Source organism: Eulemur rufifrons, chromosome 21, assembly GCF_041146395.1.
Source record: "Eulemur rufifrons isolate Redbay chromosome 21, OSU_ERuf_1, whole genome shotgun sequence".
NCBI classification, from domain to species: domain Eukaryota; kingdom Metazoa; phylum Chordata; class Mammalia; order Primates; family Lemuridae; genus Eulemur; species Eulemur rufifrons.
In genome coordinates, this window is record NC_091003.1 from 14,896,994 (window position 1) to 14,920,447 (window position 23,454).

Below are 23,454 nucleotides of genomic sequence, written 5' to 3' on the forward strand. Positions count from 1 at the left end.
CGGGAGGGGTGCGGAGAGGAACCGTGTCCCTGTCCAGCCTGCGGCTTTGCCCAAGGTTCAGGAGAGGCCTGTGGGAAGGTGGGGGGCCTCTCTTCTGGGGACACCCTGCCCTGGTCCGTTCTCTGGGGTGTTCCGGGGCAGGTGAGGCCATCGGCTCAAAGCAGGGCTATGGGCTTGTTCCCCGGCGTGCCCAGGTACTGAGAGGAGGAGGTGGTGGCCGATGCGGCCACACTGTCCGGGGTGGAGTACGCGGCGTAGAGACCCGTCACCTTCAAGTCTGGGAAGGACTGGTCGCTGCCGCTGGAGACGGGGGTCAGGCCCGAGGCCCCCAGGTCACAGCCAAGCAGGGAGTCTCCGAAGGCCCCCAGCGTGTCCAGGCTGAAGCCCTCGTCCTTCATCTCCTCCCACAGGTTCCCTTGCAAAGACAAAAGCATGTGAGTGAGCTGGCTTCACGTCAGACAAGCCTGAGTTCGAATCCCCTGTCTTAGGACAGAGGAAGAGGCCATGTGAATTGATTAAGGTCACGTGTTGTTGAAAGAGGGCGTGGAGGAGTCAGCGATCCCGCCCCCGCCTTCCCCTTCCCGCTGTGTGTCCTTGGGAAAGTCACTTCTGTCTCTGAGCCTCAGAATAAAATGGAGATGACCAGCAAACCCACCTCCCAGGGCTGTGGCAAGAGGAGGCATGGAAAGCATTTATCCGCATGGTGCCATCATGGGCAGAGCCGGGGGGACACAAGGACATTCCCCCTTTCTTCAGCACATTTAGCCGCAGGACGATCCAGGGAGAGAGGAGGGAGGTTCGAACGTACCCACGTCACAGCTGTAACTGACTCGCTAACTAACCCGCTAACTTGCCCATTTCCCTTGCTAGACAGGGAACCCCTGGAGGGCAGAGTTTGTGTAACTGGCCGGCACGTAGTAGGTGCCACCCGTGCTGGTGAATGGATGAATCCTGAGCCTTTGCTGAAACCTGCAATTCCCTCATTCATTGATTCCCTCATTCATTCATTCACGTCTCATTTTGGGGGGATGATCACGTGGCAGGCAGCAGGTCAGAGTGTGACCCGGCATGCAGTTGGCGCTTACAAGTTGAAGCAGTTACCTATTAAAAGTTCGGGGTTGGACAGACCTGGGTGTAGCTCCCGGCTCTGCCACTTACTAACCGGGTGACCTTGGGCCAGTGACCTCACTGCCTTAATTTCCTCATCAGTGGAAAGGGGACATGAATGGCAGTGACCTCAGAGGACTGTGGCAGGGTGAGCTGAGATGATGGCTGTGAAGTGCTTTGTCTGGTACCTGGTATACAGCAAGTGCTCATTCATTGTTTGCTGCAATTTGCTATTACAGGTTGAGCATTTCTAATCCAAAAATCTGAAATGTTCCAGTGAGCATGACCTTCGAGTGTCTTGTCGGTGCTCAAAGGTTTTCGGATTCGGGAGCATTTCAGATTTCCGGATTAGGGCTGCTCAACCTGTATTAGGGGGTTGCTATGGCAACGAGGCCGAGGGGCAAATGCAGACAGTATAGTCCTCGTCGCCCCTGTTCTCCCCTCCCCGTCCCAGACCCATCGCCCCGTTCCTCTGGCCTCACCCTGCAGGGCGAAGTCCATGATGCTGGGGTCCAGGGCGTCCACCTCGGTGTTCACGTCGGTGCTGACGTTGATGAAGTCCACGGGGGCCCTGCCCACGGCCGGGTGGGGGAGGGGGCTGGGGCTCAGGTCCGGCAGGGTGTGCAGTGGCGGTGTCTGGGCCGGCGCCGGAGAGTCTGGAGCAAGGTGTGCCTGGGGCTGCACCTGGTGGTGCAGGGGGACCGACTGCAGGGACAGGGTCATCAGTGGCTGGGGTGGGAGCTGGGAGACGGCCAGGCAGCCGTGCGCCACGGCCACCGTGGTGGCATGAGCCAGCACAGTGGCCTCTGGTTCCCCTGGTTTGCCGGGGCGCCGGCAGCTTTCAGGCCGGTCGGAGATCAGCTTGTCCAGCTCCTCTGCAGGCAAGCACGAGAGGTCACTCAGAACCCACCCTGCAGTCACGAGGCTCCAGCCCAGGCCTGGGTTCAAATCCCTTAGCAAGCCTCTTGGCCTCTCTGAACCTCTGTCTCTTCATCTAGGAGGTGGCGTCATATACTCTGCACAGGGTTTTTGTGTTGATATAACAGAATCACAAATTGTGCACGGTCTTTGAGGAATAAGAGGCACCATCAGATGATAGCCCTACCCTTTCTCATTTGGACAGTGCCTTACAGGACAGCCCTGTAACCTTAGAAGTGCCCTTGAACCTCAAAACAGCCCTCAAAGAGGGAGGTAAGGCAGAGATTCCAAATCCCATGAGACCAGGACAAAATTTATTAACACTCCAGGCTCTCTTAGCCACTCCCTGCCAAAGAGACATCCAGAAGGGTTGCTGTGAGTTAAAAATCTTTAATGCTCTTGGATATAAACAAGTAAAGACAGAAATTACGCTTAAATTAATTTTGGTTGTTGGCCATGTCTCGTTGAATGTAACACAATGTTGAGACCAGACTGGGAGGGTCCAGAGGTCTTTTGGGGTTGCAGCCATTTTAGAAATGAGGACCCTTAGAATCTTCTAGAACATGAAATGACTTGCCCAGGGTCTTACCCTGAATATGTGTCAGCACCTGCCCTGGGTCTCAAACCAGCCCCCCGGAGCTCTCAGTAGGGTGGGCACCCTGTGACACCCCCTCCACAGCGGGGATGTGGGTTCCCACTGTAGCTCTTCTCCCCACCTGATGGAATTGTTCCCTGAGCCACACTCCAGGCCCCTTCATACCCAGCACCATGACATCAACAGAGCCAGGCCAAATATGCCTAAGGCTGGGGCCAGGGCTATTTTCCCAGGTCACGGTCCCCGGTCATTTGTCCCTTAATTAAACAGGGCCCTCTCCTCACATCCCTTAATTAAAGAAAAAAGGCAGATGCGATCTTTCTCCTAATTACTAAAAGTAATTCCTGAGCAGGGTAGAAGTTTTGGAAAATACAGAAATATGTGAAGCATTTAAAAATGATCAGTGACGTCTCCACTCACAGTAAGGATTTTGGTGTATTTCCTCTCAGACACACACATGCAGACCAATTCTCTTTCTTTCTCTCTCTGTGTGTGTATTTTTTTTCCGAGATGGGGTCTCGCTCTGTGATCCCACTTGGAGTGCAGTGGCACGATCATAGCTCACTGTAACCTTGAACTCCTGGGCTCAAGTGATCCTCCTGGCTCAGCCTCCTGAGTAGCTGGGACTACAAGGCATGCACTACCATGCCTGGATAATTTTTTTTTTTTTTTTTTTTTGGTAGAGATGGGGTCTTGTTATGTTGCCCAGGCTGATTTGAAATTCCTGGCCTCAAGTGATCCTCCTGCCTCAGCCTCCCAAAGTGCTGGGATTGCAGGTGTGAGCCACCATGCCTGGCTCCTAACGTGTATATTGATTCATAACCTGCCCCTTTATAATTATTGGGAGAATTTCTTTCTATTTCAAAATATTTTAAAATATTTTTCATCTCTCATCCTTGCATGGTATGCCATTCTATTTATTTAAGCAACCCTCTATCGTGGGCTGTTTAGATTGCTTTCTATTTTTTACTCTTAGGAATAACTGTATGGTGGCTAATTTTGTTCATAAACCTTTTGCTCAAATCTTTGATATCCTCAGCACAAATTGTCGGAAGTAGAATAATCGAACCAGTACATGGGTACAGTTTACCCGGTTTTGATTTGTTACCTAAGTACTTACATTCCTACCCATTGTGTAGGAAGGTGTCTATTTCTCCACATCCTCGCCCGCACTGGGTGTTATGATTTTGTTATTTTAAACATCTCCGCCAGTGTGGTAGGAAAGCAATGGTATCCCACGGTTGTGTAGTTTGGCCTTTCTGTGCAAGAAACTCACTAGGGATGACTAGTGAGATTGAATAGCTTTTCATGTTTCGGATCAGGTGCCTCAGTTTACCAGCCACTGGATGCGGGGGAGGCACGTTCTACAGGAGGGGTGGGCAACCACCAGGCCCCTGGCTCCCAGCAACATGGCTGAGATGCGTGTAGGTTAGGTCGGACCAGGCGGAGCCGCGGCTGGGCTGGGAGGTGGCAAATGTGTGCGCGCGTGCGGTGGGGGCTGTCCGGGCCTCACCGGGGTTGGCCATGCTCCGGTGGATGGCGGCGAGGTCCTTCCTCTTCCACTTGTGCATTTCCTCCTCCATCTTGTCGATGCGGGCCAGGTTCAGCGCCCACAGGCAGCCCTTTCGCGAGGAGCCGCTCATCTTGTTCTCCACCTTCTCGAAGCACTTGTTCAGGGACAGGTTGTGCCTCACCGAGTTCTTCCAGCCGTCAGGAGCCGTCTAGGAAGAGACGTGGGCACTCAGGGGACCCCTTCCTCCCCTGGGGGATCTCCAACGCAGGCCCACAGGGGCAGGACGCAAGAGTGGCTGGGGGGACAGGGACGGCGTCCGACACTCAGCCTCAAGTTGGAGCGATGGGAGAGAGTGGTAGGGATGGTGGGGACTGTGGCCACCTGGACAGCCCGTGCCGCGATGACAGGGAGCTGCCATTCCGCTCTCACCAACTGTCACTACGTGAGGACGCAGCCCAGGGCCACCGCGTCTCCCATTCTTTCTCTCCCACGCAGAACGCCAGCGCGCGGGAATGGTGCTGATGAATGGATAACCGGTCAAGCGTATTAAATGCAAACCATTTTTAAATAGTCCCAGTTTATGGCCAGACACGGCGACACATCTCACACCCTCCCCACACCCCCACGGGCGAAGGGCACTGGCCGGGCCTGGAACCCTGCAGCCTGGTGCCCTGTGACCTCCTGCTCCTCTTGTTGCTCTGATGCTCGCAAGAATGACATCACTGATGGCCAACTGCATGCCAGCAGCTGCCGGGCTCTTTCTGTCCTTCAGTGCAGAGTCCTCACTGACCTGCCTGGGTCAGTAGACAAGTCCCCTGACCTTGATCAGGTAGGGGCTGATTCTCCCTACCTCACAGATGAGGACACTGAGGCTCAGAGAGGTGAAGGCAGGTCTGGGTTTTACATCATTACATTTTACTGAGTCTGTGCTGAATAACTAGCTGGTCTCTCTACCCTTTCCCTTTGGAATGCCTAGTGAACTCCTCTTCATCCATCAGAGCCCATTTCAAAAGGCCCCTTCTCTTTCTGAATTTCTTCTATGTGAGTGTACACGCACATGTCCTTACTACCAGATATACAGACATAACTGGGGACCTTAGAGGATGGCCCAGTGTGGCTCAGGGCCGGCTCTGGATTCTGGCAGCACCAGGGAGAGGCCAGGGCAGCTCCGGCACCCCGATCCTGGCTTGGGACCCCTCACCTTGAAGTAGGGGAAGTGCTCCTTCATGAAGCTGTAGATCTCACTCACGGGCAGGCTGCCTGTCTTGCTGTTCTTCAAGGCCATGGCGATCAGACAGCTGGGGACAGAAGGTGGGACAGGCCAGGCGTGAAGGGGTCTCAGGCTGACAGCCCGAGGCCCCCTCTGCCAGGAAGCCTGCTCTGCTTCGCCCCACTAGTACCAGCCCAGTGTGAACCCTCAATACCTTTTCATAACCCGGCATCTTTCCAGCCCCCATCCTCTCCTTGGCCCTGATTTGATAAATCTTATCTTTTTCTCTCCTTTCTCCCATCCCCGTAATTAATGGCCATGGGCATTCAGGCTTTACCCGGGGTGCTTCCCCTCCCTAAACTCCTGTAACACAATACTGTTACTTTGATGATGTTTTACATTTGAAGAAACTGAGGCTCAGAGAGGTCAAGCCACTTCCCCAAGGCCACACAGCTTGTGAGTGACGGAGTGGGGTGCTGGGCTCAGTGTCGGAAGTGGGTTCTCAGCCTGGGCGTGCTGACCGACCATTGGATGAGCCTTCCTGAGAACAAGTGCCACTTGGGGGTTCCCCACTCCCCAGACACGACCCGTCGGAAGTTGGGGCCACCACACCTAGCTGAAGGCAGCCTCACCCCTCTCCTGCCCGAGCCCCCCGCAGCCCTGACCCGGCACCCCCCGGACCTCACCTGTATGAGTAGATGGGCTTGGGGTAGTGTTTGGGGTGCAGTTCCTGTGACGAATGCACGGCCATGTGGGGCTGAGGGTAGGAAGGCCGCGCCCCGAATGGGGAGCCATAGAGGCCCACAGGTGGGCACTTCCCACAGGCAGGGGCGGGGAAAGGGGCAGAGAGAGAGAAGGTGAGAAAGAGCCTAAGTCACCCCCAGTCACCCCTCCCCCCACCCGGGGTCAAAGTCCACGGTGGGGGGATCAACAACCACTGGGGACAAGCTTGTCTCCACCCATGGCAGGAGACTGGGGGGAACTGAATGAATGACCCCGTGACATGGGCATGGTGGGGAACATTAGCCCCATGTTTTGGGTGAGTAAACTGAGGCTCAGAGAGGTACCCGGCCAGTCCAAGGTGCCTCTGAGCCCCTGGTACCTGCTGGGTGCCCAGGGGGAGTGGGAACTGCGGTTGGGTCACAGGTGAGTACAGCTGTGGCGGGTCCTGCAGGCCGGATGGGGGGTGGGTCCCCATGGGGAACTGGCTCATCTGCTGGGGCCAGGAGAGGAAGAGACAGAGGGTCAGGGTGGGGATGGGGTACCCCGGCCTTGGAGGGCACTACCCTCACTCCCCAACCCACGTGGTGGCACTCACCCTGGCTCCGTGGTTGGTTATGGGGCCCAGGCCCAGCATGCCCCGGGGGGCCATGCCAGCTGGGCCATGGAGAAGGGGACCCGGGGAGGCTCCCATGTGCAGGTCAGCTGCCCCAGCCAAGGTCCCTGCAGGAGGGAAGCACAAAGATGCTACTGGGCTGGAGGACGGGGACAGCCCCATCCCTGGGTGTCTCCAGAGGCCACAGCCATCCCCACCCTCAGACCAGGAGCATAGTAGGTGCTGGGCGAATCACTTGCCTGGGGTGTAGAAGTGAAAAGTGGGGTTCCTCCTAGTTGTGTAACCGTGGGTCAGCCTCAGTTTCCCCATGTGTACCTGGGCTACTGATATTACCTACCTACAAAGTTGTCATGCGAGTCAAATGAGATCATGTCTATCAGGTGCTTAGCACCTGGCTGGGCATGGAATATCTCAATGAATATGAGTCAATAATAAATAACAATGATGATGATAATGGAATAGCTTGGTTCCCGTCCTTCAGGAAGCTAAAATATCAATTTATTGTTCACGTCTGTTCCTCAAAAACATGCCATGGCTCCCCAGTGCCTTCTAGGCGTAGGTCCAGATGCCTTTGTGCCGCCTCTCCCCTTTGCCCAGTGCCGCTCCTCTGCCGAGGATTAGCTCGGGAGTGGCAGATGTATGTCACCCCCATCCTGTTCCTTCCCCGAGGCAGAAATTGCTGACGTATCACAGATTCTGCCCTCACCAGCCAGATTTTAGGCAGCTGCCTCCCATCAAGCGAAGTTGTCTTGCAAGATGACCCTGTCCCAGGGCCACCTCTTCTAGGAAGCCTTCTGGGTCCTTCAGCTCCCTTGTGAGTCCTGGCGGCCACCTGGGCTTACCCTTTGTGCCTCTGTCTCTCTTTGTTGTCCTCCTGTCTCTGGCCGGCCACCAGCTCCCTGAGAACTGGGACCATATTTCATACAACTCATTGCTCCAAAGGCCTGGCACAGGGACAGGAACATAGAAACTGCCCAGCAGACACAGAGGAGAAGGAAGAGGCTTCGTTATTTTAGCATGTATTAAACACCTATTGTGTACAAAGTGCTTTCTGCATTGAACCCTCACAGTCCCCCAAGGGGGCGGTTCTGCTAGATTTTTCATAAGGAAACCGGTGAGAGGGGAAAGCGCTGGCCCAAGGTCACACAGCTGTCCCTGGGGGTCCTACATCGGGGTCTGCAAACTGACCAGTGGGCCAAATCTGACCCACAGTCTGTTTATAAATAAAGTTTTATTGGCACAGAATCACGCCTGTTCACTTCCATGTTGTCTATGGCTGCTTTTGCACTACGATAGAAAAGTTGAATCATTTTGACGGAGATCATTTGGCCTACGAGAAAATATTGACTGCTGGTCCTTTATAGAAAAATTTGCCGCCTTCTGCTCTATATATTTAGCCCGAGGACAATTGGCCCAATGAAAGAAAGAACCCTAGATACTGATTTTTCAATGACTGGTGCTTTTCATGTGTGGTAGTGATTACTGCTGCAGTTTGTTTCGTTTTTCTTCAATGCTTTCTGTGCCTTTAAGCATTTAATCTACTTGCTATGATTGCCAACTAGCTGCCATTTTGCAGCACCTACTGTGTACCAGACCCTGTACTCGGCACTTTCCATATATTACCTCTTGAAATCTTCTAAATCAGGGGGCTGCAAACTTCTTTTGTCAAGGGCCAGAGAGCAAATGTTTTAGCCTTTGGTAGCCATACGCCCTCTGTCATCTTTGGTGGTTTTGAGGGTTGTTTTTTTTTTTTTTTGGTGCAGCCCTTGAAAAATGTCAAATCCACTCCTAACACAAAGGCGGTACAAAAATGGGCAGCAGCCTGCATTTGGCCGATGGACTGTAGTTTGCCGACTGTCCCAGATGTTCAAGATGTTCCAGGGTAGCGGCAGGGATGTCTTTATTCTTCTCTGACACCTTAGCTCACCCAGGGCCCGGCACAGTGTTAAGTAAACGATGAACCACAGCCCTCTGAGGAAGGTAGAACTTGTCCCATTTTACAGATGCAGAAATAGAGGCCCAGAGAGATTGAGTGACCCGGCCACAGCCACACAGTGGGTGGGTGGCAGGGCCGGGGGTCACCCCTCTCCTACACCGTCCTCCCCCCCCACACCTTGCCCCGAGCCTACCTGGGTGTGGATGCGGCGCACAGGGGCCACCCAGGTCCACGCGGCCACTTGCCATCTGCTGCAGCCGAGGCACGTCCACAGCCGTGAGCCAAGACAGCGACTGCAGGTCCCCAGGGGGGTCGTCATCGCTGGTGGTAGCTAGGAGCCTGCAGAGAGGAGCAGGGAGCTCGGGCCAGACGGGGCGCTTGGGCCAGTTCCTGGGGGGCTTCCCGACCTCTGGAAGCACCCCTTTGGCACCTCATCTCCCCAGGCCACCCCAGCCCTTTGACCTGCCTGTCCCTGCGGCTGGGCATGGGAACCTGGCTCCAGCATCCCCCTCTGGCAGCCAGACTGCACATCCTCAGGTCATTCATTTGCTCATCTAACACGTCTCACCCAGCACCCACCACAAAAATAATACACCTTAGTGTTTATTGAGCACTTACTACATGCCGGGCACCGGTCATGTCCTTCACAGGCATTAAGCCATTTAACACTCCCAGTCACCCTATGAGGCAGGTATTGTTATTATTCCTCTTTCACAGATGGGGAAACTGAGGCACGGTAGGAGCTCACCTGGGACGCCACAGCACTGAGCAGTCGGGGCCTGTGGTCAGAGTCCCCCCTGCCGGGGCGGAATCGGCGGTGGGACTCCATGGCCGGGGTGGTTTCCCGAGGTATTATAGCCATGTGGATGGCACGGAGCTTGTTGGGGACAGTCCCCGTGGAGGGGCAGGCCACGTGCTGAGATGGTGGAGATGTGGGCTATGCCCCCCGCCCCCCGTACAGATGGGGAAACTGAGGCTCAGAGCACCGAGGCGCTTGCCCAAGGCCGCACGGGGCAGAAAGTGTCGGGGCTGCAGCCCGGCTCTTGACCCCCACCCCGGGTGGCCCCCAGAGGCCCAGGTCGGGGCCCACGCCCACCAGCCCCACAGATTCATGGGCAGAGACGTCGCTCTCCATAGAAGGCAAAGGGCTGCCCGTGGCGGGGACCAGACAGGTGCCCTGATGTGGGTGACCGGCCCTCCCCAGTGCTCCCGAAATCATGTTTGCCGGGCGACTCCGAGAGCGCTGGGCCGTGTCGCGACGTGGCACAGACTGGCCGGGGGGCTCAGTTCAGCTCTCGCCCCAGCGGCCACCCCTGCGGGCCCAGCTTTCTGTCCCACAGTCTAAATTCTAAGCTCCAGGTTTTAAAAATAGGTGTTTGCGGGCCCAGTAGAGAAAGGCACAGAGAACGCGAAAGCCAAGCAGTCCAGCCCCTGCGGGCCACAGGCTCCACCCTCCCTTCCACCTGCCCGGCCGCTCGAGCTGGCATTCTCGGCCTTTCTCTCTCCTCCCCCCTCCTCCCCATCTCTCCACTCTCTCGTTCCTTGTGTTTTAGGGCCACAATTAGCGTTGCTATGGCCACCACAGCTCGGTTGTCGCAGGGCCTGGGCCCTCAGCCCGTGGAGCTGGCATCAGGTGACCGCCCGCTGCCCCCACGATTGGCTGCCTCGTAGGAAAACAGGGCCTGGAACCGATTTGAAAACTCGGCTGGCCCTTGTCAGTGGCAGCAGTTGGCCCGGCTGCTGTCCCCCGGCAGCCCATTGTGTGACAAACGACTGTTGCCCCTGTGGCACGTGGACCCATTGTCCTGGGGTCTCGATGCAGTTGTTTCCGCGGCCCCCTGGCTGCTGTCCCTTGAGCCCGCTCGTAACTCATCTGGCCAAGTGACAGCCACGGCCCAGGCCTGGGCGATGCCATCTGTCCCTTCAGGCCCTCAGAGACCATGGAGTGAGGTGGAAGGGCAGGGCCTGGTGCACCAGCCGCTGTTGGGGGTGCTGGCCGGCCCCCACCCTCCCCTTCTCACTCTGTGGCCAGCCGACCTCCTGGCACCTGCCACACTCCTGCTCAGTAATCTGCTGTAGCTCCCCATTGCCCTCCCACTCTACTTGGCACTGGGGGGGCGCAGGGAGAAGTGGAAGTGAGCCCCTGTTGGCAGGATTCTCAAGATGGGCCCCCCAAAGCTTCCTGAGTAGTGGGGGATTGGGACTTATACACAAAGCAAGTTCCTAGGCACCACCATGGCTGGTGAACTAGACAAGCAGTACCTGTGGTGGTTAAGGGCTTGGGCTCCGGATTCGAATCCTGATTTCTACTTACCTGTGTGCCCTTGGGCCACTGGCTTAACCTCTCTGAGCCTCAACTTTTCATCTGTAAAATGGGGATAACTTTCGTTCTTATCTCATAGGATGTTGTGAGAACTAAATGTGTTAGTACATGAAAGCACTTACAACAGCGTCTGGCTCATGGTAAATGTAATATGTGAGTATTTAACTGCTATTAATATTAATACCAATATTAATATTATTAGCCAGGTCCCCAGGGGGCTGGACATACATTGATGCTTTGGGCTCTGGGGTCACACGGACCCCTGTCCCTGCTGCTGCAACCTTTAAACACTTCCATTTATTGCGCACTTCCTGTGTGCCAGACCCATTTGACAGATGGAGAAACTGAGACCCTGAACAGTCCCTTGAGCGCTCTGAGCCAGTTTCCCCACAGAGCGAGGCTAGGGGAGGGGATGCATCCGGCAGGGGTGAGTCGATGGTGCTGTCCTGATTTCTGTTTTCCTTGCTATTTGTGCCCCGTCTGGCTCCCTGCTCCTTCCGTCCCGCTGCTCCTCCACATGGGGAATAGCCACCTACTGCAGCCACGTGGTGTCCACCTGTCCCCGCCACCCACGCACGGTCCCGCCTCCACGCCTTTGCATGAGCCCCTCCCTGCACCAGGAATGCCGCTTTGCTTTCCTCCCCCACCCAAACCGTGCCTGTCCCCAGAGGCTCGCTTCAAAGCCTGTCTTCTGGCCTCTTCCCACCGGACCTGGGTGACAGAGAGGTGTGGGGAGGGCAGCGTGGTGATGGCTTCTCTGCAGGGGACAGAGATCATCAAGGGCCTGCAGTGGGCAGTGGGGACGAGGCCCCGGCACGACACCCCTGGTCCCTGTGGTGTGCAGTGAGGATGTGCCTGAGTGCCAGAGAGACCCTAGGAGCCAGCAGACTCCCACCACAGTGCTCCTGGGCACCCACATCCACCACAGGAGTCCAACAGGGCTGGCTGGGGCCTCATTAAAGACACCGCATGGGCCCAGCCTTGCTGTCTCCCAGTGCTGCATTTGAGATAGAGTAACCTACGGGGTCACGGCAGCTGTGACACAGGAGAGACCCTTGGGTTCAGGAGCCAAGCTGGCTTCCCAGCCATAGGCTCTCGGCAGGGCACTTAATCCCCAGCCTCAGTTTTCCCACCTGTAAAATGGACACAAGTAATAATTATGGCCACAATACCTTGTACCCCACCCCCAGGGTTGGCGTGCTGGTGTGGAGGTGACGTGGCTTGGTGACCCACCTGCCATCTTGGAGGGTCTGGGGATATTCCCTGGGGTGTGTGTGCGAGAGACAGAGGCTGAGACCCTACATCGGTCTCCTGAGTGGGTTTCTCCTCTGCTGGAAAGTGAAGGGACATTTTCAATTCAAAGAAAGAGGCAAACCCTGCCCCGGGCTCACCCGAGGCCGTGCTGCTCACTCTCTGGGTCTGTCTCTTTAATTTCTGGGCGAGGGGGCAATCCAGCCCTCCTAACCCTGGTCACCAGTCGCTGGTGCCTGCCTGGGGTCACCGCCACAGGGGGCCAGGAGAAGACCCAGCTCCTTCCACCTGCCGCCTCCACGCCCCAGTCCCGTTCCACCCCCTCTTCCTGCTCTCTGGCTCTCTCTGTGAGTCTGTCACTGTGGCTGAGGGGCCCTGTGATGAGGTCCTGGCCCACTTTTCCTGTTTGGTGACATCAGATGTGCTTCTGAGCCTTCCTGAGCCTCAGTTTCCTCATCTGAAGAATGGGGGAGCAACACTGGAAGCAAAGCCCCCATGAGAGCCCTTAGTACACACCCATCCTCTCCTCGCCCTCCTCTGACATGGTGCCCAGGGACCCCCGGTCTCCCGCACACCTGTCTCCATCCCCCACACCCACAGTTCCCCATGCACGACCACCCGTGTCCCCGCTGCCCGGAGCCCCCGAGCCAGGCTTCCCGGGGACAAGGCCTGGGTACCCGCAGCGAACTCATCCTCCCCCCGCCCAGGCGATTCCCACACACCGGTGCTGGGGCCTGTGTCCCCCACCCCACCCTCCGGCTGGCTCAGGTGACCCCGCGCTCTGACCCGGGGGTGGCGTGTGATCGGCTGCAGGTGCCCTCTAGGCCTTAAGTGGGGCCACATGTCATTCCTGCCTCCAACGTGCCTTGATGTCACCTTCTTCCGCTCCCTCCTAAAGGACATTCCTTCTCTGCACACTTCACTTCCCTGTCAGCGCCCCCATTTCCCTGCGCCCCAGGGAGGACTCCCGTTGGCCACAAGCCTCCACTTTCTCCCGAGCCCAGCAGGTGTCCCCAGGGGGGGCAGGGGCTGACACCCACGTCTCAGGGGACCCTGGTGCGGAGGAGGCCAGGACAGGGGCTGAGTCCCCTGCTGGGTGCAAGCGGCCCCAGGAGACCCCGATGCGGAAGCAGGGAACCTCGCACCCCCAAGGGAAGAGCCACACGCCCGGTGCCCAGCACAGGGCCGGGCACACGGAGGCTGTGCAGTGAGTACTCGTGGATGGAGTGAATGAGCAAACAGTCCCAGCTCTCCGGGTGTCCCGCCCACCTCCCTGGGGGCCGGGCAGGGCGAAAGGCCCGGCTGTCCCCTGTGGGCATGGTGTGGGGCAGACCAGCCCCGGGCGTGTGCCCAGCCCTGAGCTGAGCTGCTTCCGTGCCAGATCTCGTGTCATCCTGATCGTGCAGGGACTGTCGTCCTTCCCACCTTCCCATTCGCCAGATGAGGACACAGAAGGGCGGGAGGGACAGGCCTGTCTAGGGCCACCCACCCGGGCAGCAGAGGAACCAGAACTTCACTTCCGGAGACTGGGTGGGCTATGATACCAGGAGCCAGGGGCTCCTCCTCCCTGGTTGAAGAAATGTGCTCTGTGAATGTTTCAGGTGCTCGATGGCCACACGTGGCCAGCATGGATATGGGACATTTCCATCACTGCAGAAAGTTCTAGGCGGCAGTGTCTGGAACATTCTTTCCAATCTTGATGGGGAAAAAAAAAAAATCTGTGGCAGAGTTTTGACATTGCCCGAAAACAACTGGAAATTTGATTTGGGTTTGGAAATTGAAGAAGCTGACTCCATGGAATTTTGAATTTCAGTATGTGTCCTTAGAAAGGATTTCCCCACCCACCACGACCAGCAAGGGGTTGGGGGGCAGGGCTCTGCAAAAATGGGAGCTCTATAAACTAGGGCGACCCACAAAGTAGTGAGCTCCCTGTCCCGGAAGCAATCAAGCAGTAGCCAAGGGGATGAGCTATCAGGCCCCTATTGGATGCAAGATGAGCCCAGGCAACCTCCAAGGTCCCCTGTGAGCACAGACCCTGCAGGTAAACCCCCTGGTGGAATTTCCGAAGTTCTGCCATCTTGGGCAAGCCTCTTTTCCTCTCCAGACCTCAGTTTCCCCATCTATAAAGCAGTAGCAGCCCAGCAGAGGACGCTCAGGCTACAGGGAGGCAGAGCAGTGTGGTGGTTATGGGCAGGTGTGAGCTCTTCCTGGCCGTGTGACCCGGCGCAGGTGACTTACCTGGCCTGGGCCTCAGTTTCACCGCGTGTGCAATGGGAACAGTCACAGCACCTGCCCTGCGGCAGCTGTTGAGAATATGGTGACAGGTCCCGCAGGCAGCGGCTCATATGAGGCACCTGCTCTGCTGAAACAACAGGCTAAACTGTGAGTTCAGGGGTCCCCAGGGTGAGTCCTGACAATGTGTCTCTCTCAAGCCATATGGGGGATTTGTCACCAACAGGGAGTCCTCATTAGGGAGTGGAGAGCTTTGGCGGCAAAAAGAAAATAAAAAGACCTGTCTGGCACTGCAGGGCCCCTCTGAGCCCAGTGGTTCACCAGCAGCTGCCCCGACCCCAGGGGCACCTCTGGCTCGTGGGAGCCCTGCCCGGTGCATATTTTCTCTTATTAAGCACACACACCCCGAGGGACATTATCACCCCCTTTCACAGCTAGGAAAGGTGAGGTCGAGCCAGGTGACCCTGCCAAATCCCAAAGCCTCAGCAGCCTCCTGGTAGCGGCCCTAAGTAGCTTCGCCAGCACCTCCCACCTGACCCTGCCAGGGCCTCAGTTTCTCCATCTCGAATGCTGCAAGGGGGTTGAGCCTCTTCCACCTCTCTGGGGCTGCCACCGTGACACACAGCCGGTGGGGACACCCAGGGTGGGGGACTGTGGAGGTGGGCAGCCCCCTCTCTGCCCACCTTCAGTAGGGTCCCCTTCAAAGGGGTCAGAGCATGGAGTGTCCAAGGTCATAGACGGACCCTGGTTAGGATCGAGGTGGCACCCTGAGAAAATCAGTCAGACTAATACTCCATCATCAGTGTGATCCATTTTCTGAGCACCTACTGTGTGCTTATTACTCCACATGTGCTATCTATGTGCTCTCTTTCTTTCTTTTTTGAGACAGGGTCTTGCTTTGTTGCCCGGATATGAGGGCAGTACCATCATCATAGCTCACAGCAACCTCAAACTCCTGGGCTCAAGTGATCCTCCCACCTTAGCCTCCTAAGTAGCTGGGACTACAGGCATGTGCTATCACACCCAGCTAATTTTTATATTTTTTGTAGAGACAGGGTCTTGCAATGTTGCTCAGGCTGGTCTTGAACCCCCAACCTCAAGCAATCATCCCGCCTCGGCCTCCCAAAGTGCTGGGATTACAGGCGGGAGCCACCGCGCCCGGCCCCGTGTGCCCTGCTATGTTTTGCTCAGAAGGCTCGTAGCTCAGCAGGAGCCCCAGGCCCTTCGCAATGCCACATTCTAAGCCCGTTCCAGTTGGGGACGCTGGCCACAGGTCCCCCCTTTGCTCTCTCTGTGGCACTGCAGCATGGTGGTTACCAGTGCAGGCTTTGAGGTCAGCCAGGCCTGGGTGCCATCCAGCCGCGCAGTAGCTGTGAGACTTGTCTGCCGTTGTCCGTCTCTCTGAGCCTCAGTTTGCTCATCTGTAAAATGGGAGTGCTGACGCCCATCCCATGTCATAGGGCGTAGTGAAGACTGGATGAGATAATGCCAGCAGGGCGCTCACCCCGCACAGTGGTGGTTCACATTATTGTAAACACCTTCTGAAGAGTATGGATTCAGCATGAAGTGGGCTCCGTGGGGACAGCCACCAGCAGGGTGTCCGACACTCAGTAAATGTCCACTTCATTCCACAACATTTCCTAAACTCCCCCTTGCGAGGCCCTGTTCTTGCAGGCAGACAAATGTCCCTGCATCCAAGGAGATGACGTTCTGATCGGCCTCAGCATGCCCAGGAGGGAAGCCTGGCCCCATGCATGCCACCCTCCTGCCAGCCCTGTGGGTCCACCCTAGTCTCCCGACAGCCTGTGGGGTGGCTACCTGTCGTCCCCATTTCACAGATGGGATGGCTGAGGCTCAGAGAGACAAGGCACCATGCCTCAGCCGCCAGGCATGTTGGCAAAGCAACTGGGGTTTGAACCAGGGACGCACCTGGAGCCTCTTCGCTCAACCATTGTGCCAGTTTGACTGAAATGCAGGAAGGGCAGCCCATTGTCATATCATTTTTTTAAAGGATCAGGCTTCAGGTGTCCCCATGGTGACATAGCCACTGGTCAGGGGACCCTGTGGTGGCTCTGGGGAAGGCAAGACACCACTGGAGTTCATGGCTGCCACCCTATGCTGACCAGATGACCAACCCGACCACGTTAATGGCCAGTATCCTTAATTAATCAGTTGCGTTGCGGGGGGGATGGGAAGCGAGGGGGCAGAGCTCTGAAGGGCAGAGCCTGGGACACTTGTATGCCATCTTGTTGCACTCCCACCCGGGGACCTTGTGTGGGTAACTCAAAGTCTTGAACCTCAGTGTCCGCACGTGCCCAGTAGAGGTGGGAACAGGGCCTGCCTCCTGGACTGCGGCAGGTAACCCACAGTGCGGGCAGGGTATGGTGTTTGGCTTGGGGTGGACACTGGAGAACTGTTTGTGGAATGGATGGATTTAACACCCAGCAGCCAGAGTGACCTTTCCAAAGGGACATCAGAACCTGTCACTGTCCTTAAAACCCACCCAATCAGTAAGAGCCAAGCTCCTTGCCATGATCTGGCCCTTGGCCATCTCCTTCCCCTCCCCACCCCTGGCCCTCTTCCCTCTGCTCTAGCAACCCTGTCCATCTTTCAGTTCCTCAAATATTCTAAGTTCTCACCCATCTCAAGGCCTTTGCACATGCTGTTCCCTCTGCCTGGAATGCTGTTCCATGCACTCATTCATGAGGCTACTTCTCAGCCTAAATGTTTCCTTCTCTGAGAGCCCTCCCAGTCCATCCCCACCCCTTCCTGTGTGTGTCCATAGAACACCTGTTATTTTGCAATGAAGTATTTATACATGTTTCTAGTCTTTCTGCTCTAGGAGGGCAAGGACTAGGATATCCTCTATTTTGTTCAGCACCCTGCATAGGTCCCAGTACCCTGTGGGCATTTATGACATACTTACTAGAGTGGGAAAGGGAGGAAGAATGGCCCAGCTCAGCCCAGCCCAGCCCCGCCCCAACATATCTTGCATTCTTCAATCTCCATCCATTTCCTGCCCAGCTTAAACATCACCTCCCCCAGGAAGCCCTCCCAGACCAGTCCAGCATCTCCCCAACTCCCCTCCCCTGAAATGGTTAGCACCATTAGTGTCTACAAATAGCATAGGCTGCCCGAGGTCACCTATTAATTTTACTCGGGCACCTGTTCTTTCTAGACACCAAACACCTGGAGGACAAGGATGAATGTGTCTTACACCTCATTACAAGACCCAGAGCCACCAGCTTGGCCTTTCATTGTCTCTCTTGACAAATACTTGTCAACTCAAGGCGAACTGGACTCCTATGGCCACTGTCCTGGGGTCATTACTGTAGAAGTCAAATGAAATGGGGAACTTGGCGGGTGGCTGCACAGGGCCACACACACGTATGGATGGATTACAGTTTCTGTGGGGATCTTTGCCTACATGGGCTGAAGCCTGGAGCCTACGTTTATGCTTTATTTCCTTATCTTGGGGTTCCTTAGGTCGGTACAGCAATTGTACAGGGGAAGGAACATCCACTTTGAGTTCAAATCCCATCTCAACCCCTTTGTGTGATTTGTGTGTCACTCCACCTCTCTGTGCCTCAGTTTCCCCATGAGTAAAATGGAACAATAATAATTCCTCCCACAGGGGGCAGATGTGAGCATAAGATCAGATAGCATATAAGACAGGGCCCAACACATAGTAGGTGCTCTAACCACATAACCTTGTTAATTTCATCCTTCCCACTGCGTTCTCTCCTCTTGCCTTGCGCTGTCACTAGGAGGGCTTTGCTTAGCACATATTGTCTCTGAGGGGCTCGTATCCCCACCCGAGCAGTTCTGGGGCATGTCCAGCTCTACCTGGGGACGGCACCTCCGCCCCGATTGCAACACGGAGGTTTCACCTGCCGCCTTAAGATGTGGTCGGTAAGAAACTGTTACATCACCACAAGCTGTTCTTGTTACCAATCCAACCATGACACAAAAAAGGATTAAGAATGTCATGGAGGTGTTTATTTAGCTAACGCAGCTTTAGTAATATCTTTTGTAACCGTTTACAGGAAAAAGAAAATCAAGTGCCATTTAGCAAGCTCAGACATTCCCAACTGGTCGGAGAGTGAGTGTGATGTGAAATGACTTGATCGGGAGTTTGGAAAAAGGGATCTTCTTTCCTTTCTAGAACAATAGCTGGTTTCCGACTTGGGGGCGGGGGGTGCATGGGTTCCTGAGGGGTGGAAATGCAAGATCCCAAAAGAGGGCTGGCACCCGGGAAGACTCTTTTCCCTGCCCATAAGGTGGCCCAAGGAGGGGGTAGATATTGGGGTGCTTAGCACCCCTGGCACACGGTGTGAGATTCAAGAGGAGTTTATTACCACTTGAGCATGGGGCCTCCCTGCATTTCCATGGATGTGTTATTTCTCCTGTGATATTTGTCCTTCGTCCTTCTGTGCAATAAATATTTATTAAGTATCTACCATGTGGCCGGCAGTGCAATTCACAGATAAGAACCACCATCCAGAGAGGGGAGGGGTTTTTCCCAAAGTCACCCCATTTCTTAGAGCAGGGACTGAGCTTTGGGGGATCTGAACATCTGGCAGAAAGATCTGGAAGGAGAACCACTGAGCCTCATGGCCCTGGGAGAAAGGTGAGGGTCCAAGGAGCCCGAAGCCTGCCTTCTCTCATCTCTCTGGGCCTCAGTTTCCCAATCTGTAAAAGGAGCTTGTTGGACCTGACTTCAAGAAGAAGTTCCAAAAGTTGGGGCAGGTGGTTAAAAACCTGTAGTTCTGCCCCTTCCTAAATGTATGCCTTTGGGCAAGTCATGTCTCTGGGCCTCAGTATTCTCGTCTGCAAATTGGGATGATGTCAGCACCTGTCTCATGGTTCCTGTAGAGATGAAATGGGATGGTGCACTTGCTAAGAAGTTCAGCAGGTGTCTGGCACACAGTAGGTGCTTAATAACCCTATTTTTCAGTACATGTAAGGGTGGACTTCTCTCCCACCCTCAGAGCTAAGGAGAAACCCGATTAGCCCATGTTAAGCATGAGCCCTGTTTGCCGTTGCCTGGGAGGTCAGGACCGCCCCCAGCCCTGGTCCCCTGGTCCCCTGGTCCCCTGCCCCAGCGCCAGCAGCAGGCGGGGATGCTGCTGCCAGTTTGCTGCTTGGGCCCCGCCACTGACTCCTGACAGCTCCCCGGGGACAAGGCAGCCGCCTCCAGCTGCTGCCCCCGCCCTCCTGCACACAGCCATTGAAAATCAACGGCCAAACTCAGCCCCGGGGGACGGGGGACCAGGCGGCTGCTTGGGGGGCTGCACGGGGGCTGGACCAGCAGCCAAAGTGGTCCTTGGAGCCCTGCTCTGGAGACGTGGGAGGGCAAAGGGGAAGCCCATAAACTTCTCCTGGGCCATTATTCAGGGAGAAATATGGGAGTGGTTGGACGTGAGGAGTCGCTGCATGATCATAAACACCCCCTCTCCACGTCCCAGCGCTCACTCTTCCCAGACCCGGCTGAACTCCTTGTCGCAACGGAGCTGCAGAATCCTCCCAACGAACATACAAATTGGGTTCTCGGAGGGCTCCATCTCACTGATGAAGAAACTGAGGCTCAGAGAGAGGCAGTGGTTTGCCTAGGGTCACACAGCTGCGAGGTGATGGAGCAGCTTATTCTGTCCCAGCCCCCTTGCTCTTGGCCACTGGGACATGGGGCTGGTGGTCACGATATTCTTGGGGTGCAACAGCCTCAGTGTGTCCAGTCCCTACTTGACCCATCACTAGCTGCGTCATCTTGTGAAGCTGTTTAAACTGGCAGAGCCTCAGTTGCCTCATCTGCCAAATGGGCACAAGAGTGCCACCCACACGGGGTGGTTTTGGGGCATTGGGTGGGGATTCACACTGGGAGCCTGGCACAGGGAAAGCAGGTAGCGAAGGGTTAAGAAACCACCAGTTGCTATTATTATTGTCATTATTATGATGTTATTTGGCCTTCTGGACGGATACCTTGGCTGCTCGATACAAGCTAACAGCCCTGAATCCATGTGAACAGGGAAGAAAGGGTTGTGCGTTGCTGTGCCAAGCCGGGCACTAGGCACGTCTGGGTCCAGTGCTGATGGGGACAGGCCTGCTTCTCCTCCCCACCCCCCGCAGTCCCCACCCCTGCCAGCTGGCCGGTGACCTGGGCAGGCACTGCTTTTCCCCTGAGGAAGCTCTCTGCAGCCCTGCCCTGTTTTTGGAGAGAGACAACTGCTCAGTACCCCGGACAGTTTGTGAGCTGGGCTGGCCCAGCCACACGGGGCCGAGATCCCAGCCTGGTGGGAGCGTCCTGTTGGGCAGCACTGGGCGCCTGGATTAAGGGGTTCCACTCCCCTCCCGAAAGCCCCCCACAGATGCATCTCTCGCACAAAGCCAGACTCTTTCACGTAACTAAGTGCTAACAGCAAAAGCAACTATTCATTATGTGTCTCTCGCGCTGCAAGCTTTATTTATTTAATCCTCCCAGCAATCACATGACGGACAAGCCCTCGTCATGCCCATTGTAAAGATGAGGAAACCGAAGCAAGTCATGGGCCCTGCCCCGGGCTGGACTTTGAACGCACAAGAGTCTGACTCCCCTACCTCTGTGCTTTTAGGCAGCAGTAAGCATCCATGACTTGGAGCTCCTGAAGCCAGACCGGGGGCTTGGGGTGGGGTTCCAGCTAGGAGGGCAGAGGGAGACTCAGCCCAGCACCTTCAGTGTCTCCTGGGCGCCAGGTACTTTCACAGACAGTAAGTATCTCATTCAGCCCTCCACAGGCAGCTTTTATTATCCCCATTGTACAAACCAATGAAGTTCAGAGGCGAAATTAAACAAAATTGGTGAGTGACAGAGCCAGAAACGATTACTTCACTGTCACAACTCCATGCAGTGGGTACTATTTCTATCCCCATTTTATGGATGAGGAAACTGAGGCTCAGAGAGCTCCACAAGGCCAGAAAAACTGGGATGTTAATGCACTCCAGAGCCCAAGGCCACCTCTTACTGCCCCTGACCTACTTGTCATTATTTAAACCTGTCAGTGCAGGAAGGAAGCCCAGAGGTCCTTGGCTGAGTGATCTTGGGAAAAGCCGTTTCATTTCCCTGAGCCTCAGTTTCCTCACCCGGACAACGGGGATCATCAGAGCAGCCTCCTGAACTGAGGTGAGAGACAGGGGGCCTGGCACACAGTAGGTGCTCACAAACTGCTGTGCACCCGGCCCCAGTTCTGCACGCAGCAGGCTCTCTGCAAATATCTGTTTGAATCTGTCCCCTCATTTGGAACTCAGAAGGCAGCCTCCCTCTAATTGGGGGCTGCGGTCTGCCCCAGCAGGTGACCCCGGGGGGCCAGACAACCCCTGGGTAAACAGGGCTGATCGGAGGTGACAGCCTGCTCTTCCCAGGCCACCCCTGGTCCTGTCCCCATTCTGTAATCCGGACTGTGTCCCTTCAACCCACAGACATGGTGCTTGCTTTGAGGGGTGGGGCCCTAGAAACCAGGTCAGGCCTCCCTGGCCTCAAGGGAGAGAGGCTGGGACAGGACTCCATGTCCCTCCTTTTCCTCCTCCTCCCTCCCCGTCACTGTCTGACCTTGAATAACCCCCTTCTGCTGTTTTGGCCTCAGTTTCCCCACCTGTAAAAGAGAAAGGGCTGGACTGGTTGGCCCCCTAAGGGCCTTTCCAGCTGTGAGGTTTGAAGACAAAAGAGGGAAGTGCTCTGAGAACTCCCCCCTTCACCTGTACCTTGTTTCATCCTGTTTCAAGAAATAGTGTATTGTGACTTTGGTTTCCATCTAATTTACTCTTCCAACACATGAGAACCTAGAAGAGACCTTAAGATCATCGGATTCAACAGCATCCTTTAAATGATGAGGAAATGAGGCCCAGAGAGGGCAAAGGACTTGCTGAAAGTCACACAGCCAGGTGAAGAACCCAGGAGTTCTGAGTCACAACTTTCCCAGCATCCCGGAATGGAGGATGGGAGCCAGTTCCTCCCAGAAAGCTTTGGGCACGGGGTACATTTCCTAGAGCCCCCATTAAGGCCACTGGAGAGGAAGCGATAGCTGCTGTTGTCACCTTAACATTCACCAGGATTCTCAAGTAGTATCCAACCCAAGAGGGGACCTCTCTGGGAGGGGACAGGAGACTACAGGCATTTACGTAGTCCCACTGGGCTAAGCCACAAGCCCAGACACCCTTAGAGAGACCAACTTTGAAATCAAGACATTCCAGCTTTCCTGCAAAATCACAGAATTGAACATAACAATAGTTCTCGGGCAGTTTCAGAAACCAACGACAGCACGTAAACACTTTGAGCAATCCAAAAATATACAGTGTGTGATTGTTGAAGCCCTCACCTGTATTCCTGTGGAGAGGGGTGGTGATTCTGCCCTGAGTTCCGAATAATTCCTGACATTATGGATGAGATGTCACTTTCTATCATCTCCTTGGGGAAAAGACAAGCAGAAAACAAAGCTCCCATCAGCGACGATGTGGACAGGGCAGAGATCCCCAGGTTTCCCACAGTTCAGAAGGATGGAGCTCAAACAACTAACAGAATGCTTTTTTCTTTAAAGGAAAAAAAAAAAAAAAGTCCTAGAGGATTCCTGGGCATCTCAGGTCACTTTCCCAGGGCAATTCTACAGGGTTTTAGAAGCAAATGAAGAGAATGGAATGAAATTCCAGGTTCTTTCAAATTAATGGGGGAAGGGCAGAGGGAAGGCTCTAGAATCCAAATGTCAAGCCTTGGAAAATGTGGATTCACAAAATCGGAATCAGAAAACCCGTATTCCCTTCCAAGCCTGATATTTTCAATCTCGGTTTAGTTATGATCACTTTGAAAGCAAAATATAAACACAAAAGGGCAGCTGATGTGTCATGTATGTTTCTCAGGGGGGAAACAAGTTCCCACTTACAAAGGGAATAATCACCCCCCAAAGTCTCCTGCCCTGGAAACGCCTTCAGAAATGCCACATGCCCTTGCTGGAAAACCAATCCACCCCCCCACCCCAGCCCCTGCCACACACAAACACAGCCCTGAAA

The 23,454-nt window shown here is 55.3% G+C and overlaps 1 protein-coding gene across 1 annotated transcript; it reads right to left on the reverse strand.

Annotated features, from left to right (window-relative positions):
• Positions 1-155: 155 nt before the first annotated feature.
• FOXN4 (forkhead box N4) lies at positions 156-22,855 on the reverse strand. The gene is made up of 9 exons (XM_069497386.1): positions 22,770-22,855; positions 8,809-8,954; positions 6,662-6,786; positions 6,446-6,559; positions 6,030-6,157; positions 5,335-5,431; positions 4,134-4,341; positions 1,590-1,982; positions 156-415 (listed from the first exon to the last, which is right to left on the reverse strand). Exons 1-9 carry the CDS (start codon positions 22,853-22,855, stop codon positions 156-158), a joined length of 1,557 nt encoding a protein of 518 aa, XP_069353487.1.
• Between the last annotated feature and the right edge of the window lie 599 nt (positions 22,856-23,454).